The 19698-nt window shown below is 37.1% G+C and overlaps 1 protein-coding gene across 5 annotated transcripts in view; it reads right to left on the reverse strand.

Annotated features, from left to right (window-relative positions):
- Positions 1 to 19698, reverse strand: part of MED6 (mediator complex subunit 6) — a 77792-nt gene that overhangs the window by 45243 nt on the left and 12851 nt on the right. For 3 of the 5 annotated variants that reach the window (XM_065548970.2, XM_005561661.5, XM_065548969.2), the window contains 2 exons: positions 17998 to 18025; positions 15484 to 17212 (listed from right to left, as the gene is read on the reverse strand). The exons of 1 other annotated variant lie outside the window; for it this stretch is intronic. In XM_065548970.2, coding sequence (XP_065405042.1) covers positions 17161 to 17212; positions 17998 to 18025 — 80 coding nt within the window. In that variant the 3' untranslated portion in view covers positions 15484 to 17160. Of the gene's footprint in view, positions 1 to 15483; positions 17213 to 17997; positions 18531 to 19698 lie in introns of those variants that run through there. One more of the 5 variants, XM_045396638.3, reaches the window with a different exon arrangement.

Consider the following 19698-nt stretch of genomic DNA (forward strand, 5'->3'; position numbering starts at 1 on the left):
CAAACTGAGCCTTGTCCCCAAACTTTCAGTGCATTTCCAAGGGCCTGATTTCTATCTTGTCTCATACTTAGCATTAAAAACAGTAGAATCTAGATTCCTGGGACAGCTAGATGACTCCACCAGCCAGGAACAAGAGAAGAAGGGAGGGGGCCTCTCTACAGCTTACACTGCTCTGCAACACAGGGAAAAAGTGTTGTTTCATCAAATGTGCAGGCATGAATACAATCATATAAGAAACATGAAGAATCAAGAAAACATTGAAAAACAGCAAGAAAATATATCTCTACTAACTGACCCAAAATAAATGGGAATTTATGAAGTACTTGAAAATAATTCAGATTAATCATCCTAAAGAAGGTCAGTGAGATAAAAGAGAATGTTGATAGACAACTAAACTAAATCAAAAAATAAAACATGGACAAACTGAGAATATTAACAAAGAGAAAGATGTAATTTTTTTTTTCAGCCAGGCACAGTGGCTCACACCTGTAATCCCAGCTACTCAACAGGCTGAAGTGGGAAGACTGCGTGAAGCCAGGATTTTAAGACCAGCCTGGGTAATACAGCAAGAACCCTTGTCTAAAAAAATTTTTTTTGATAGACAGGCATGATAGTGTATGCCTGTAGTCCCAGCTACTCAGAAGACCAAGGCAGGAGGACTGCTTGAGCCCCGGAGTTTGAACCTGCAATGAGCTATGATCACACCACTGCACTCTAGCTCTGGGCAACAAACACAGCAAGACCTCATCTCAAAAATAACATAAAATAAAATAAATATAATTTAAATTTTAAAAATACTAGAAAATTGGATTTTATTAAAGAATAGCTAGATTTGAAAAATCACAAGAGAGGTTCAACAGCAAACTTTTATCAAGCAGAAGACAGAATTTGAAAACTCGAGGATGGGCAATTTGAAATTACACAGCCAGAACAGCAAAATGAAAAAATAATGAAGAGAAATGAAGAAATCTTAAGGGAATCATGGTACTCCAGCAAACCAATATATACATTATGGAAGGCCCAGAGGAGAAGAGAAAGAGAAAGTGGTAAAAACCCTAATTAAAAAAATAATGACTCAATAATTCCCAAATCTGGGCATGGAAATGAACATCCAGATTCATGAAACCCAAACAGAATAAATCCAAAAAGGTCTAGAACAAGACATTATAGTCAAAATGTCAAAAATCAAAGACAACTAGAGAATTTTCAAACCAGCAAGAGAAAAGTGACTCATTATAGGCAAAGGAACTCCATAAGACTACTGGTAGATTTCTCATCAGAAACAATGCAGGCCAAGAGAGTGAGATGATATATAGTCAGCCCTTCATAGCCACATGTTCTGCATCTGGAGATTCAAGCAACTGCAGAGCAAAACAAAAAACAATCTAACAATTAAAAATTTAAATAAAAAGTGTGATATAGTTAGAACAAATATTTCTGTTCTAAAATTTTTTAGATATTTTATTGGGTATTATGAGTAATCTACAGCTGATGTAAAGTATACAGGAAGATGTACATGGTCTATATGCAAATACATTATTTTATACAACAGACTTTAGAATTTGTGGATTATATTATCTGTGGAGTTTCCTGGAATCAATAATCCCACAGATACTGGGGGATCACTATATATTTAAAGTGCTGAAAGATAAAAAGACTACTAACCAAAAAGGCTATACCCAGCAAAGCTGTCCTTCAGAAATGAAGGCAAGAGAGAAAGTTCCCAAACAAAAGCTGAGGAAGTTCATCACCCCTAGGTTTTACCTTATGAAAAACGTTACACGAAGTTATTCAAGTTGAAACAAAAAGACACTAAATAACAACATGAAAGACCACAGGAGTATAAAACTCACTGGTTAGGATAAATATATAAGTAAATACAGAATCTTCTAATATTGTAAAGTATGTAAGTCACTTTTATCTCTAATATAAACGTTAAAAGTCAAAAGTACTAAGAACTACAACAGTTAATGGATACACAATTTAAAAAGATGTAAATTGTGACATTGATAACAAATAATTAGGGCAGAGTAAATGGGTAGTTTTGTATGCAAGCATAGTTAGGTTGTTATCGTCTTAAAATAGACTATTAGAAATATGTTTATGTGAGTCCCATGGTAACCAGAAAGGAAAAAACTTATAGGAGATACACAAAAGAGAAATAGAAAAAAATCAAAGCATAACACTACAGAAATCAAGTCACCAAAGAAGACAAAAGGGTAAGAGAAGAAATAAAGAACTGTAGAACAGCCAGAAAAAAATTAATGAAATAGCAATAGTAAGCCCTTACCCATCAATAATTACTTTACATGTAAGTCAATTAAATTCCCAAAACAAAAGACAAAGAGGAAGAATCTGGCAGAGATCAACCCCAGAGAAACTTGGAGCCCTGCAGAAAAAGGAGGTGGGAGGCCGGGTGCAGTGGCTCACACTTGTAATCACAGCACTTTGGGGAGAAGGTGGGAGGATCTCTTGAGGACAGGAGTTCAAGACCAGCCTGGCCAACATGGTGAAACCCCATCTCTACTAAAAATACAAAACAATTAGCCAGGTGTGGTGGCAGGCGCCTATAATCCCAACTACTCAGACACTGAGGCAGAAGAATCGCTCAAACCCAGGAGGTGGAGGTTGCAGTGAGCCAAGATCATGCCATCGCAATCCAGCCTGGGCAACAACAGCAAAACTCCATCTTAAAAAAAAAAAAAAAAAAAAAAAAAAAAAGGAGGTGCTTACTCTGCTCCCTTCACCCCTCTGATGATCTGCTGACCACCAAACTGTTGGGAACCACTCTGTCCTCATGACCTAGGGCAAAGCTATTGGTGGTTACTTGGGAATTGCCCAGGGATAGAGAACCAGCTGACTAGCTCCTGCAGGAATTCATGTACTCCCTGACCCAAACTGAGATGACAGGTGCAATACTGGTGTGGACACCTAGTGGACCTCTGCCCTGCCCAGGGTTTCTCTGCCCTTGAGTCATCACACCACCAGAACCCTCACAAATATCTTACAACCCACTCTGGCTGTGGCAAGCACAGGAGACTGATGGGCCCCAGGAAGTTGTGAGACCCCTGGAGATCTAACCCCCAGCATGGGCTACCAACAAGGGAGTGCAGCCTGCCAAAGTCCCCTTAGGACAAAGGGAATGTGGATGCAGCACTGATTGCTGAAGGAGGCAGTGCCAGCAGCAGGGAATTAACATGGAGAGAGGGACATCTTCCACCCATCCAATGCCATACACTATTGCAGACACAGCCGTGGTTCTTCCCACTGGGGGCTGGGGAATGTATTCAGTGAAAGCATTTTTTAAGCTTTTCACTGCAGCTCCATCCCTACTGAAAGTTAAGCCCATGCTGCATGGGGTTTACTCGAATGGCGGGGCCTAACTCGCCCTCCCTACACAGAATGGCAGCATCCCAGCAACAGAGAACAGAGAAATCACTAGAGTTGCCTACCCTGAACTGGCAGAAAAGGCTCTGTTCCAAGCCTTCAAGAAGATGTTTCGGTGACCCACAGCTCCTCTGCAACCAGGAACCAAAAGTATTTATGAACTAAGGTCATGAGCTCTGCAACAGGGTCAAGATAGGGAAGCAGATGGCATTCCTGCTGACTCAGGATAAGGACCTGGTGCACCTCCCCAACCTTTCCTCCAAGATCTCAGCGGGCCCCAACAAGACTGCTTCCTGTTCCCCACTGGCCCCCTAACCCCTCTCACGCCTCCTGTCAACACAGGTGCTACCACTTGACATCAGCCTGAGCCATGAGCTGTCTCTTACTCTTAAGTGTCATCTCCATCTACTGGACTACAGCCTGAACTGCACCACCAAATAAAAAACCTGCTACCAGAAGGGCTTAGTGCTAGTCTATGAGATAAGTTTCCTGAGACCTGTGCACCTGCACTCTCAACCCCACAGGAAATAGTGTGACCACTCATATGTTCAATACATCGCTACAACAATCAGCATTAAGAAAGTCACCACACAGAGGCCATCCACAACCAAGGTACCCATATAGAGCCTTGGCCCCCTGAAAGCACCAATAAATGAAACCAAAAGATCATACACAACATACAGCACCGTCAAGGGAAAAAAGGGTTAAAAAATTAAAAGATTCCATGCAAATGATAGCAAACTAAAAAATGAGAAGCAGCAGCTCCTCAGATGAGAAGGAATCAGCAAGAACTCTGGCAGTATAAAAAGTCAGGATGTCCTGACACCTCCAAAGGATTGCACCAACTCTCTAGCAATGAATACTAACCAAACTGAAAAGTTTGAAATGATAAAGTATTCAAAATATGGATTTCAATGAAATTCAATGAGATCCAAGAGAAAGTTGAAATCCAATACAAAGACACCAGAAAAATAATTCAGGATATGAAAGACAAGATAGTTATATTAAGAAAAAAACAAATAGAACTTCTGAAATTGAAAATTTTGCTAAAGGAATTTCAAAATACAGTTGGAAGTTTTAATAATAGATTAGACAAAGCAGAAGAAAGAATTTCAGAACCTGAAGGCTCGTCCTTCAAATTAACCCAGATGCAAGTAACAAAAAGAACAAAGCCTTTGGGGGGGGGGCGGGGGAAGCAAGCAAATTGGAAAACATATTTGAGGAAATAATTCAGGAAAATTTCCCTAATCTTGCTAGAGAGGTCAAGAACCAGATATAAGAAACTGAGAGTATACCTGACAGATACTATACAAGACAACCATCCCCAAGGTTAATACAAAAAAAAACCCCTCAAAGGTAGCTAGAGAAAAGCCCCAAATTACCTATAAAGGAAGTCCCATCAGGCTAACAGCAAACTTCCCAGCAGAAACCTTACAAGCCAGAAGAGACTGAAGTCAGTTTTTGCCTTCTTAAAGAAAAAAAAATGGCAGCCAGTAAGTTCATATCCTGCCAAACTAAGCTTCATAAACAAAGGAGAAATAAACCCTTTATTAGACAAGCAAATGTTAAGGGAATTTGTCTCCACCAGACAAGCCCTATAGGAAATATTCACAGGAGTTCTAAAGATGGAAATGAAAGAGTGATACTGCTATCATAAAAGAACACATAAGTATAAAATGCACAGATGCTACAAAACAATTACACAATTGAGACTATAAAACAACTAGCTAAGAAAGCTATGACAGGAATGAAACCTCACGTATCAATATTAGTCTTGCATGTAAATGGTCTAAATGCTCCACTCAAAAGACACAGAGTGGCAAACTGGATTTAAAAAACAATATTCTGCTGCCTTCAATAGATCTATCTCACATGTAATGGCATTCCCAGGCTAAAAGTAAAGAAACAGAGAAACATCTATCATGCAAATAGAAAACAAACAAACAAAAAAGAGTATGAGTTGTTATTCTGGTAGCACATAAAACAGACTTTAAATGAACAAAGTTAAAAAAAGAAAATGAAAAACATGGCCTTATTTAATAATAAAACATTCAATTCAATCAATAAGAAGACTTAAGTATCCTAACTATACCTGCACCCAACGTCAAAGTACCCATATTTATAAAACAAATACTACTAGACTTCAAAGATATACAGTGAAACAATAATAGTGGGGGACTTCACTACCCCACTGACAGCACTAGACATCACTGAGGCAGAAAATTAACAAAAAAACACTCTGGACTTAAATTGGACTCTTGACCAAAAGTACCTAATAGACATCTACAGAATATTCCACCCAAGAACTGCAAATAGCCATTTCCTTAATCATCTGTACATGCAACATTCTCTAAATTTGACCACAAGTTTGGTCATAAAGCAAGTCTCAATTAATGCAAAAAAACTGAAATCATACCAAGCATCTTCTTGGACAACACATCCACACCTCTTGAGTAAAGCAAAAGCAGTGTTTAAATGGAAGTTTATAGTGCTAAATGCCTATGTGAAAAGATCTCAAATTAACAACCTAAGGTCATATCTAAAGGACTTAGGAAAACAAACCAAATCCAAAGCTATCAGAAAAAAAGAATATTAGAGAACTAAATGAAACTGAGACCAAAATAACAAAAACAAAGCATCAATGAAATGAAAAGTTGTTTCATCGAACGGGTAAACAAAATTGATAGAGTAGTAGTGAGATTACTCAAGAAAAAAATGAACATTCAAATAACCACAATAAAAAATGATAAAGGTGACATTACAACTGATACCACAGAAAGATAAAAATCACCAGAGACTGCTAGGAACATCTCTATGCACACAAACTAGGAAATCTAGGAGAAATGGATATATTCCTGGAAAAACACAACCTCCAAAGATTGAGCCAGAAAGAAATTGAAATCTTGAACAGACCAATAACGAGTTATGTAACTGAATCAGTTAATAAAAAAATCTACCAACCAAAAAAAGCCCTGGACAAGACAGATTCACAGCCAAATTCTACCAAACGTTCAAAGAGCTGGCACCAATCTTACTGAAACTGTTCCAGGAAATCAAGGACAATTCCTCTTTGATTCATTCTACAAAACTAGCATCATCCTGATATCAAAATCTAGCAAGGACACACACATAAAAAAAACCACTGGTCAATATATTTTCTGAACATAGATGCAAAAATCCTCAACAACATACTAGCAAACTTAATTCAACATCATATCAACCAGATAATTCATCATGATCAAGTGGGTTTTATTCCTGGGAAACAAGGATCATTCAATATACACAAATCAATATTATTCACCACACAAACAGAATTAAAAACAAAACCCATATGATCATCTCAGCAGACACAGAAAAAGCATTCAATAGCATCCAGCATCCCTTCATAAAAACCTTCAACAAACTAGATATCGAAGGAACATACCTCAAAATAATAAAAGCCATTAATGACAAAGCCACAGCCAACATCATATCGAATGGGCAAATATGAATGAATTCCCCTTAAGAACAATAACAAGACAAGGATGTCCACTGACATGCTTTTGCTGTGTCCCCACCCAAATCTCAACTTGAACTGTAGTTCCCATAATCCCCATGTGTTGTGGAAAGGACCCGGTAGGAGGTAATTGAATCACGGGGGTGGTTACCTCCATGCTGTTCTCGGGATAGGGAATCAGTTCTCACAAGATCTGATGGTTTCATAAGGGGCTTTCCCCCCACCTTCACTCTGCACTTCTCCTTCCTGCCATCATGTGAAGAAGAATGTGTTTGCTTCCCCTTCTGCCATGATTGTAAGTTTCCTGAGGCCTCCCTATCCATGCTGAACTGTGAGTCAATTAAGCCTCTTTCATTTATAAATTACCCAGTCTCGAGTATGTCTTTATAAGCAGCATGAGAATTGACTAATACATCCATTCTCCCCACTCCTATACAACATAGTACTGAAACTCCTAGCTGGAGCAATCAGACAAGAGAAAGAAACAATAGACATCAAAATAGGAAAAAAAAAGGAGTCTAATTAAATCTCTATTCACTGCTGACATACTCCTGTACCTAGAAAACTTTAAAGATTCATCCAAAAGACTCCTAGACCTGATAAACAAATTTAGTAGTTTCAGGATACAAAAATCAATGTACAAAAATCAGTAGAATGTCTGCGCACCAATAACGTTCAAGCTGAGAACCAAATCAAGAACTCAATTCCATCTAGAAATAGCCACACACACACAAAAAAAATAGGTAGGAATATGTTTAACCAAGAAAGCGAAAGACCTCTACAAGGAGAACTACAGAACACTTTGGAAAGAAATTATAGATGATACAAACAAATGGAAAAACATTCCATGCTCACGGATTTGAAGAATCAATACAACTAAAATGACCATACTGCCAAAAGATATCTACAGATTCAACACAATTCCTATGAAATTACCAATGTCATTTTTCAGAGCATTAACAAAAAATTATGAAAACTTCACATGGTACCAAAAAAGAGCCTGATTAACCAAAGAAATCCTAAACAAAAAGAATAAAGCTGGAGGCATCACATTACCCAATTTCAAATTTTACTACTACACTACAAAAACAGATGCAGAGATGAATGGAATTTAACAGAGAACCTAGAAATAAAGCCACACCTCTACAACCATCTGATCTTTGACAAGGATGGCAAAGGCAATCAATGGTGAAAGTACTCCCTATTCAATAAATGGTGCTGGGAAAACTGGCTAGCTATATAAAGAAGAATTAAACTGGACTTCTACCGCTCACCATATACAAAAATTAACTCAAATCAGATTAAAGACTCAACTGTAAGACCTCAAACTATAAAATTCCTAGAAGAAAACCTAGGGAAAACTCTTCTGGATTGGCCCGAGCAAAGAATTTATGACCAAGACCTCAAACACAAATGCAACAAAAAGAAAAATAGACAAATCAGACTTAATTCAACTAAAGAGCTTCAGCACAGCAAAAGAAACAGTCAGCACAGTAAACAGACAGCCTACAGATGGGTGAATATATTTGCAAACTACACATCTGACAAAGGACTAATATCTATGATCTATAAGGAACTTAAATAAATCAACAAGAAAAAAAACAACCATTGAAAAGCAGGCAAAGGACATTAACAGTGATTTCTCAAAAGACATACAAGCAGCCAACAAACATATGAAAAAAATGCTCAACATCACTAATCATCAGATAAATACAAATTAAAACCATAATGAGATCTCATCTCATGCTGGTAATATGGCTATTACTAAAAAGTAAAAAAAAACAATAGATGTTGGTATGGCTGTAGAGAAGAGAATGCTTATAAATTGTTGGTAGGGAATATGAACTAGTTCAACCCCTCTAGAAAAAGAGTGTGGAGAATTCTCAAAGAACTAAAACAGAACTACCATCTGACCCAGCAATCCCACTACTGGGTATATACTTAAAGGAAATGAAATCATTTTATCAAAAGGTCATATGCACTTGTACGTTTATCACTGCGCTATCCACAATAGCAAAATCATGGAGTCAGCCTAAGTTTCTGTCAAAGGTAGATTGCATAAAGAAAATGTGGCACACATATACCATCGAATACTACACAGCCATAAAAAATGAGACTGTCCTTTGGAGCAACATGAATGCAGCTGGAGGCCATTACCCTAAGAGAATTAATGCAGAAACTGAAAATCAAATACTGCATGCTCTCACTTATCAGTTGGGCTAAACACTGGATACACATGGGACATGTTTTCCCACTAGGGAAAATGCTAGGATTAAGCTGCCTGCACAATAGACAGAAGGGGGATTCACAACCCACTGAGACCAGAAAACTCAGGAAATGTTTCCCAGAGTAAATGTTCCCTGAACTGGGCTGTGAAGAATAAGCAAGAAGAAGGAAGGCAAAAAGGATAAGAAAGCCTAGGTACAAGAACAGGCATTCAAAGGCATAAAGGTCTTAGAAGCCCTTCCAGGAACCGCACTGTTTGGTATGCAAACTCTTTCATGGAAGATAATATTTCCCAACTCATATGATGCTGACATAACCTTGTTACCAAAATAAAAAAGAACTTACAGGAAAGAGAATATTACAGGCTAATCTTAAATGTTAAATCAAGTGTAAAATCCTAAGCCACATCTCAACAAATTAACCTCAATAGTACATAAAAAGATAATATCATGAAAAAGTGGGGTTTATTCCTGAAATACAACATTGGTTAACATTTGGATGAAAATTAAAACAGTAATCCATCATACTATCAGAAGAAAAGAGAAGTATCATCTGTTATCTCAACAGATGCTCCTCCCAAAAAAGTATATATAAAATGTGTTTGATAAAGTTAAAAACTACTAGATTTCCACTTTCTGCCATAGTGGAGTAACTGGAACCAAATGTGTCCTTACACCATAAGAACTAGAACACTAGAATATATGAAACAACTACTTTCAAGCCTTGAAAGACAAATGGTTGGCGCAGAACTATAACCCGTAAAATTCATTCGAAACATAATAAAGTTGGAGTTCTCACACATCCTGATTTGAAAACTTACCACAAATCTACAGTAATCAAAAACAGTGTAGTACTGGTATACAGACAGACATATGGACCAAAGGAATACAATAGAGTCTCTCAAATACAAGGTCAATGGTTTTTGACAAGAGTGCCAAGACTATTCAATGGAGAAATAGTCTTTTCAACAAATGGAGTTGGGAAAACTGGATATCCACATGCAAAAGAACAAGCTGGACTCTTATTTTACAGTATATTCAAAAATTAACTCAAAATGGATCGAAGAACTAAATATAAGAGCTTACACTGGAAAACACTTAGAAGAAAACATAGGGGAAGCACTTAATGACATTGGATTTGGCAGTGATTTCTTGGATGACACCAAAAGCACAGGCAATAGAAGAAATAGTAAATCGGACGTTATAAAAATTAAACTTTTTTGTACATCAATGGACATGATCAACAGAGTGAAAAACAACTCACACACAATAGGAGAAAATCTTTGTGAATCATGAAACTAATACTGAATTCACATTCAGAATATATAAAAGAACTTCTACAATTCAAAACACCAAAAAAATTCCATTTTTAAAAATGATCTTTGATAAAGTCAACAAAAATAAACACTGGGCAAAGTATACCCTATTCAATAGTGGTACAGGAAAAACTGACTAGGCATATGCAGAAGAATGAAATTGGGCCTCTAATTCTCACTATATACAAAAATTACCTCAAGATGCGCCAAAGACTTAAATTTATGTAAGACCTCAAATTATAAAAATTCTAGAAGAAAATCTAGGGAAAACTCTTCTGGACATTGGCCTAGGTGAAGAACTTATGACTCAGATCTCAAAGGCAAATGCAACAAAAACAAAAAATAGACAAATGAGACTTAATCGAACTAAAGCGTCTGCACAGCAAAAGATACAATCAACAGAATAAGCAGACAACCTGCAGACTGGGAGAAATTATTTGCAAATTATGCATCCAACAAAGGACTAATATCCAGAATCTATAAGGATCTTAAATAAATGAACAAGAATAAAGCAAGTAACATTAAAAGTGGGCAAAGGACATGACCAGATGCCTCTTTTTTAAATTTTAGATACAGAAGGTACACACGGGGGTTTGATACATGGATGTATTGTGTGATGTTGAGGTTTGGACTTCTAACAATGCTGTTGCCAAAGCAGTGAACATAGTACTTGATAAGTTTTTCAACCCTTGCCCCCATCCCTCCCCACTTAAGTGTATATTGTTCCCATCTTTGTGTCTATGTATACTCAATGTATAGCTCCCACTTATAAGTCAGAACATGTGGTATTTCGTTTTCCATTTCTGTGTTAATTTGCTTAGGATGATGGCCTCCAGCTGCTTTCATGTTGCTGCAAAGGACATGATTTATTTTTATGGCTGCATAGCATTCCAAAAGTGTATATGTAAATTTTTAAAACCCAATCCACTGCTGATGGGCACCTTGCCTGATTCCACGTCTTTGCTGTTGTTAATAGTGCTGCAATAAACATACAAGTGCAGGTGTCTTTTTGGTAGAATGATCTACTTTCCTTTGGTAGGATACCCAGTCATGGGATTGCTGGGTCGAAAGGGACTTCTATTTTTAGATCTTTGCAAAATCTCCAAACTGCTTTCCACAGGTGCAGAAATAATTTACATTCCCACCAACAGTGTGTAAGTGTTCCCTTTTCTCCACATCTTTGCCAACATCTGTTTTTTGACTTTTTAATAATAGCCATTCTGACATGAGATGGTATCTCGTCGTGGTTTTAATTTGCATTTATCTGATGACTAGTAATATTAAGCATTTTTTGTTGTTGTTGTTTTGGCTGCTTGTACATCTTTTTGGAAGTGTCTGTTCAGAAAGTCCTAGCCACAGCAATCAGGCAAGACAAAGAATTAAAAGGCATACATATAGGGAAAAAAGGAAGTCAAAATATCTCTCTTCAGTGACAATATGATTCTATACCTAGAAAACTCTAAGGATTCTGCCAAAGACTCCTAGACATAACAAATAATTTAAGCAAAGTCTCAGGATACAAAATCAGCATACAAAAATCTGTAGGATTTCTACGTACCAATAATGTTCAAGCTGCAAACCAAACCAAGAATGCAATTCCATTTATAATAGACACAAAATACCTAAGAATACACCCAACCAAGGAGGTGAAAGTTCTCTATAAGGAGAACCACAAAACATTGCTGAAAGAAATCACAGATGACACAAATAAATGGAAATGCATTCCACACTCATGGATTGGCCAAGGCAATCCTAAACAAAAAGAATAAAATCAGTGGCATCACATTATCCAAACTCAAACTACATTACAAGGCTACAGTAACCAAAACAGCATGGTACTCATACAAAAACAGACACATAGACCAATGGAACAGAATAGAGGCCCCTGAAATAAAGCCACACATCCACAATCGATATTTGACAAAGTCAACAAAAATAAACAATAATAAAAAATACACACACACATCCAGTCTAAAAAAATTAAATTTAAAAAAATGTTCAGAGCACTTGAATAGATCATGTTTCAAAAGGAGCTAAACAAATAGCCAAAAAGCACGTGAAAATCTTAATATCACTAGTCATTAGGGATTGCAAATCAAAACCAGTGTGATCCCAGCTTGCACCTATTAGTATAGCTATTAACGGAAAATCACAAGAATTGGTGAGGATGTGGAGAAACTGGAGACCTCAGGGATTGCTGGTTGAAATGTAAAATGGTACAGCTGCCATTGTAAACAGCATGGTAGTCCCTCAAAAAGTTAAAAATAGAATTACCACTTCTGAATACATACACAAAAGAATTGGAAGCAGGGACTCAAATAGATATTTATACATCAGTGTTCATAGAAGCATTATTCGCAATAGCCAAAAGGTGGAAACAACTCAAATGTTCACGGAAAGATGAATAAACAAAACAAGATGTGTGTCCACACACACAGATACTGAAATATTACTCAGCCTTAAAAAGGAAATTCTGACACATGCTGCAACACAGAAGAACCCTCAAGACATCATGCTAAGTCAAAGGACAGATACTGTATGATTTTATATGAGGTACCTAGTCAATGTCAGAAAGTAGAATGGTGGTTGCCAAGAGATGGAAGAAAAAGGGAAAGTGGAGTTACTGTTTAATGGGTACAGAGTTTCCATTTGGGATAACAAAGTTCTGGAGATGAATAATGGTGAAGTGAAAGTACAACATGAATGTACTTCACGTTGATGAACCAACAGAAAAAAATGTGCAGAAGACCTGAAAACACAAAAATGAGTATCCAAGTAGCCAAATCATATGAAAAAATGTTCATCACCAATTACCAGGAAATGTAAATTGCAGCCCAAAAAAGATACCACTGAACACATGACTAAATTTTTCCTTGACAATATCAAGGGTCAACAAAGGAGTGGTACAACTGGAGCCTTACACCCTGCTGGCTGGAGTATAAACTGGTATAACCACTTCGGTAAGTATTTTCACGTCATCAACTAAAACTGAATAAAGGCAGCTTCGTGAGCTAGCAATTTGAATAAAATAGTAAAATGAGCCTATGTACACTGCATTAGTTCCCTAGAACTGCCCTAACAAAGTACAACAATCTGGGGGACTTACACAACAAATTTATTGTCTCAAAATTCTAGAAGCTGAAAATCCAAAATCAAAGTGTCAGTAGGACTATGGGCTATGCTTTCTCTGAGACCTGTAGGGGAATCCTTCTTTGCCTCTTAGCTTCTGGTGACTGGCCGGAAATCTTTGGCATTCCTTGGCTTGTAGATGCATCATTCTGATCCTCCATCTGCATATGGCATTCTCCCTTTGTCTCTTCACACAGCTTTCCTTTTATAAAGACACCAGTCATATCAGATAAGAGGCCCACCCGACTCCAGTATGGCCTCATTTTAACCCATAACATCTGCAATGACCCTGTTTTCAAATGAGGTCACATTCTAAGGTACCAGGGGTTAAGATTTCTGTACACCTTGTTTGAAGAACAGGACACAATTCAGCCCATAACATATACCAAAAAGCAATATAATATTCATACAATTGGAATATTCCTGAAATTTCATAAGTTCATAAAAATAGAATATTCATAAAAGCAGTTTTAATCGCCAAAAATTATGAACAATACAAATGTCTATCACCATTAGAATGAAATCTAAAGTTGTAATATATTCATGCAATATAATACTACACAGAAATTAAAATAACTACAAATGAAACAACTCTAATGAACTTCATAGACATAAAAGAAGCCATACATGAAATGCACACACTGACCAATTATATTAAATTTTTAAAATAGGCAATCTAAACATTTATTTAGGGATTCATGGTTACACAGTAAAACTGTGAAGACAAGTGATTACCATAAAACTGAAGATGAAGGTGATTAAGCGTTAAAATCAGGAGGGGACATAAAGGTGCTTCTGGGGTACTAGCAAAGTTCAATTTCTTAAACCACATAAGTTACATGATTACAGTGAGTTTTACTCCATTACTGACCCTGTCAGTTAAAAAGGCCTAGAAGCAATGACACCCCAGTAGCAATGAACATACCCAGCACACAGATTTTGATTTCCAAATGCGATTCTCCACTAAAAGAAACAGAAGTGCCTGGCTCCAGAGTTGAAATGAGCCTGGCATATCTTACTGTGCTAAAGAGCAAAGAAATCACTCAATGGATGATGAAGTCATACCAAAAGGACACAGGATCAGCCTGAAGTAGCTCCCACTGTTCCAATTTAAGACAAATTGGGCATCAATATGAATGATAGTAAGGAAATACACGCATTGAAGTAAATAAGAACCCAGGAGTCCACAATGGTATTTTTAAAAAGGGGGGAGAAATGAAAGCTGTTTATAGCAGAAAGCTAACCAATAAAACACAGAACAATGAAATCAGAAAATCACCATTTGGCAAACATCAGAGTAATAAATGATTCAGGCAAGACTTACTGATGGAGGCTAGCCAGTGGGTAAAAGTTTAAGAAATAACAGGACACTCAGAGCTTCAAAATATTCCAGGATACCTATAACTTACAAAAGGAAAAATAACTTTACAGTGGAGTAACCTTATAGACACTACCTTAACCAAGTGATGAATGCTAACATCACCAGAAATGGAGCAAATTGACAGCATGTACCTCCATAAGCATCTTTTCTATGGCATTCCTCACAAAAATGCATGAGGTGAATTTCATCATGAGGATATATCAAACAGACCCAAATTGAGAGACATTCCACAAAATGAATGGCTTCAACTCTTCAAATATCAAGGTTATGAAAAACGAGCAAGATTAAAGAACTATTCCAGGTTACAGGAGACTGAAAAGACAGGACAACTAAATGTAGCCCACAACTCGGGATTTTCTTCTGTTGTAAATGACATTATTGGCACCACTGGTGAAACATAAATACGATCGAAAGGGAGAAAGAGAGAAACAGCAAGTAACAGGAGAGCAAGAGTTAGAGACAGAAGAGAGAGAGAAAGAAAATAAAGACTAAAATACAGAAAAATGGTAACAGATGGAGAACTAGGGTAAAAGGCATATATAGGAATTCTTTGTACTATTCTTACAACTTTTATTTGCCTGAAATTATGTCAAAATAAGAAGTTGAAAGACAAAAATCTCACACAATACATAAAATTAGACATTTCACAAAAGCAGAAAACAAAGATAACAAATTCTTCAACCACTTTAAATACTAAAATACCACTTTTGCTACTTAATTAACACTAAAAACATAAATGACAAAATTTAGTGGTAGCAATTCCGGAAAACCTGATACATACTTTCCAACTTTGCTGTTTGAGTGATCACTAGTCCAACCTTTTGAGGAACAACTTAGCAATACGGACTAAGAGCAATAAAAATGCAGACTCTAGTGATTCCACTTCTGGAACTCTATCCTAAGGAAATAAATACCAAATGTTGAAAAGGCATTATATAAAGATATAATCACAGCAGTCTTATTTAAAATAATGTAAATTGAGAAAAAAATCCCAAATATAACACAGAAAGAAAACTGAGATACAATCATTTACAGAAATTCAGACACTAAAACAGTCTATAAAAACTATATAAACATGGGGGAAAGTTTACAACAGATATAATAAAGTAAAATTGCATGAAAGGAATGATTAAAGTAGTTTTAAAAGCATCTACATGCAGCAAGCACACTCAGTCCCCTTGCCATGAGATACCCTGTGCTGCCTAGGGACTTTGCAGACTTCCTACCAGCAAGAAGGCCCTCACCAGATGGAGCCACTCAATGCTGGACTTCTCAGCCTCCATAACTTAAAAAAAAATAAATTCCTTTTCTTTATTGAAAAAAAAAAAAAAAAGTATCTACACGTAGAATAAGATGAAAACTCACAACGTTGTTACAGTATTTATAGGGTAATGGTATTGGTGAGGTTTTTCCTTCATCTTCCAAAATGTCAGCAACTGTTTATTTTAATACTAAGGATTATGTAACTTAACAAAAAAAATATGCTTAGTTACTACTTTAACATCCTTTGTGTCTTCAAAGTGCATCTGAAAAATATCAGTCATGATGAAGAAAAAAGTCATGATGAAGCAATATATACAAACACCTTTATTTTGCTTTTAAACATATCTACCAGTAAATATGTGTGTAGGTTGCACAAGTCCAGGAGAGGAAAAGTTACAGAAGATATATAACAAATATTCACAAGAAATCATGATGGGAATAATATCTTTTCTTTTTTTTTTTTTTGAGACAAAGTGTTGCTCTGTTGCACAGGCTGGAGGGCAACGGTGTGATGATCAGCTCAGGGCGACTTCCGCCTCCTGGGTTCAAGCAGTTCTCCTGTCTCAGCCTCCCGAGTAGCTGGGACTACAGGCGCCCGTCACCATGCCCAGCTGATTTTTTTATTTTTAGTAGAGACAGGGTTTCACCATATTGGTCAGGCTGGTCTCGAACTTCTGACCTCAAGTGATCCACCCGTCTCAGCCTCCCAAAGTGTTGGGATTACAGGCGTGAGCCACCACGCCCGGCCTAATATCCTTTCAAAGAATAAGTGCATCCCATACAAATAAGGTGGTTACAATAAAGTACTTCAAAGCTCAAGAGCCACAGTACTGAGGTATGATAACTAGCATGAGGAGTCTTCCAGGCTTCTCTTTTGTCCGTACTCACTGAAGTCTCATCCGTTTTTCAGGGGGGCCTTTAGCACTCACTGTCTGTTGTACATTCTTTGTGGTCTCCTTCTCCTCAGATTTTACAGTTTCTGGTACAGGTTCTGCCTCTTTCTTTGTTTGATCCACTGATATCAAAAGTAGATTTTTTGGGGAGGGAGACACGGGTGGAGGGAATGAGATAAATTCAAACAATGGTTGGTATGAATGGTTCACATTTTCAAATTCATTTTTAACTGTTTATCTCAAGTTCTAGATCTAGCTGTTCCCATAGGCAGATGTATACAAGAACCCAGTTACAAACCTAACAACCTGATAACTCAAGGAAATTAATGATACTAGACAAAACTACATAGCATTTAAGTAATACAGTACGTAAAAACAAGATATATAATTATTCTAACCCAGTACCATGATGGTTCAACACCTGTTTTCAGTAATGTAACAAAAAACAACATTATATAAAAATACAGATTTTAGAAGAAACCTCGAATCACGGTGGCTTCCTCATATCTCCTCAATACCTACTTTCTCCCTCCCAATTCATCTTTTCACTACCACAATGGCACCATCTGTTGACAGTTCAGCACATCTCAAAGATTAAGAGTAAAAAACTACAATGGGAGACTCTAACCCGTGGCCCACGGGCAGCATGCGGCCCAGGATGGCTTTGAATGTGGCCCAACACAAATCTGTAAACTTTCTTAAAACATTATGAGACTTTTTTTTCTTTTTTCAGCTCATCAGCTATCATTAGTGTTATTTTATGTGTGAACCAAGACAATTCTTCTTCCAATGAGGCCCAGCCCCAGCTCTAGAAGGACAAAATGACCGCGGCTCATTTCACATGCTACAGTTATTGATTTACAAGCTGTTTGATCTTATTTCAAGCGTAATATTAGATGAACCATACCTGGAACAGGCTTTTCTCCAGGCTTTAGCTATAATTTTTTAGAAAAGAGGGAGGGGGAGGAAGAGGAAAAAGAAGAAAACAGGTCAAGTTGGCAAAGTTTCTTCTTCTTAATGTCATATTAATAAAATGAAAGCTTCATCCAAATTACATTTCAAATGACTTTGTGAAGAAAAGCTACTATTTATGTACTATAAAGTACATTTATCATTGTCTGTTTCTTATTCCCCATTCCAGAAAAGACACAAATCAAAAACTAGAACAAGATAGTCAACCAACCATAAAAATACTTGAACATTTAACAAGGACTTCCACCTCCACACCCAGGCTACAGTGCTTTATAAAAAGCAGTTCAGTAGAATCCAATGGGAAGAAATAATGAAGTCTTCCAATACTCCAGAGTCTTATTTCCTTAATGGGTATGAATTATGGGAAGGGAGAATGAAGTATGGATGAACTATGACTTTTAAAGTTGGCAGGCATGGGAAATTTGGAGGAAAAAGAGATTTCTGATGAGTCTATTATTAAAAACCAATCTATAGGAAAAAAAGATAAGGAAAAAAAGATTAGAAATAAGGTCAGGTCCTTCACTCCGTAGAGCAATTCTTTCACTTGATTAAGCTCTGTCATCTCCTTTGCCCCATTCCCCAAGTTAAATGCTCTACAACACTCTTGTCTTCTTCTACCCCTCATTCTCATCCGATGACACTGTCTCCCATGTTTAAAAACAACAACAAAACCAGGATGCCAACACCACCAACTTCCTTACCATCTACCTTTAAACTTATAACTTTATATACATATACACATATATATATATTTAAAATACCTTAGTACTTCCATATCATCTTAGAAGAAAAAAGCAGTCTCTTCATTTCTAATGCCTCCATCTGTTTGCTGAATCTTTCTGGATTTACATGCCCTCCCTAGGCCTTCTTACATATTCCCACTCCTAACAACTACAAAATTCTCTGATATTACACGTTCCAGGTTCATGCTGACAACTGCCAACTATCCTACTCCAACTGCAAGTCCTGGGAATCTTTACACTTAACAAGACCAAAACTGAGCTTCATATTATTATCCACTGTGCAATAAAAAGGTTACCACAGAAGGCCTGAGGCTGCTATACTTAGTCCTGCTTGCAAGGTTGGCCCTTGGCTAGTGTCTAGAAACTTGGATTTCTGGAGGGTTCCCACCATTCCCTGATAATAGTGGCTCACTGTGCCTAGACTGTACAAACAATGCAGTTTAGGCTGAATATCTGCTTTCTTCAGAGGTTGTGGAATTTTGGTATGTGCTAGATAGAGGGTACCTGCATGAAGAGCTCCCCCAACTCCAAAAACACACCTTGGGTACCAGGTCTCTAATGGATCTCCCTGGGAAGAAATATCACATATTCTGCATTTTCACTGTTGAGAGAACAGTGCACTCTGTGTAACCTCTTAAGGGAAGAAGAAAATATAAGGAAGCCTGCACATAGATTCTTCCAGACTCTGCTGTGTCCTTTTCCCTTATGATCTGGCTATACATCCTGACTGTATTATAGCAATGAATCTTAGCTGACTACAACTACATGCTGAGTCCTTTGAATCCTGCTAGCAATCTCCAATTACAGGAGTTGTCATAAGAACCCCCAACAAAGCCACATATCACATTATCTTGTGAAAATATCAATACTTAAACATGTCTAAAGTAATTCTG

This window comes from Macaca fascicularis, chromosome 7 (genome assembly GCF_037993035.2).
Source record: "Macaca fascicularis isolate 582-1 chromosome 7, T2T-MFA8v1.1".
NCBI classification, from domain to species: Eukaryota; Metazoa; Chordata; class Mammalia; order Primates; family Cercopithecidae; genus Macaca; species Macaca fascicularis.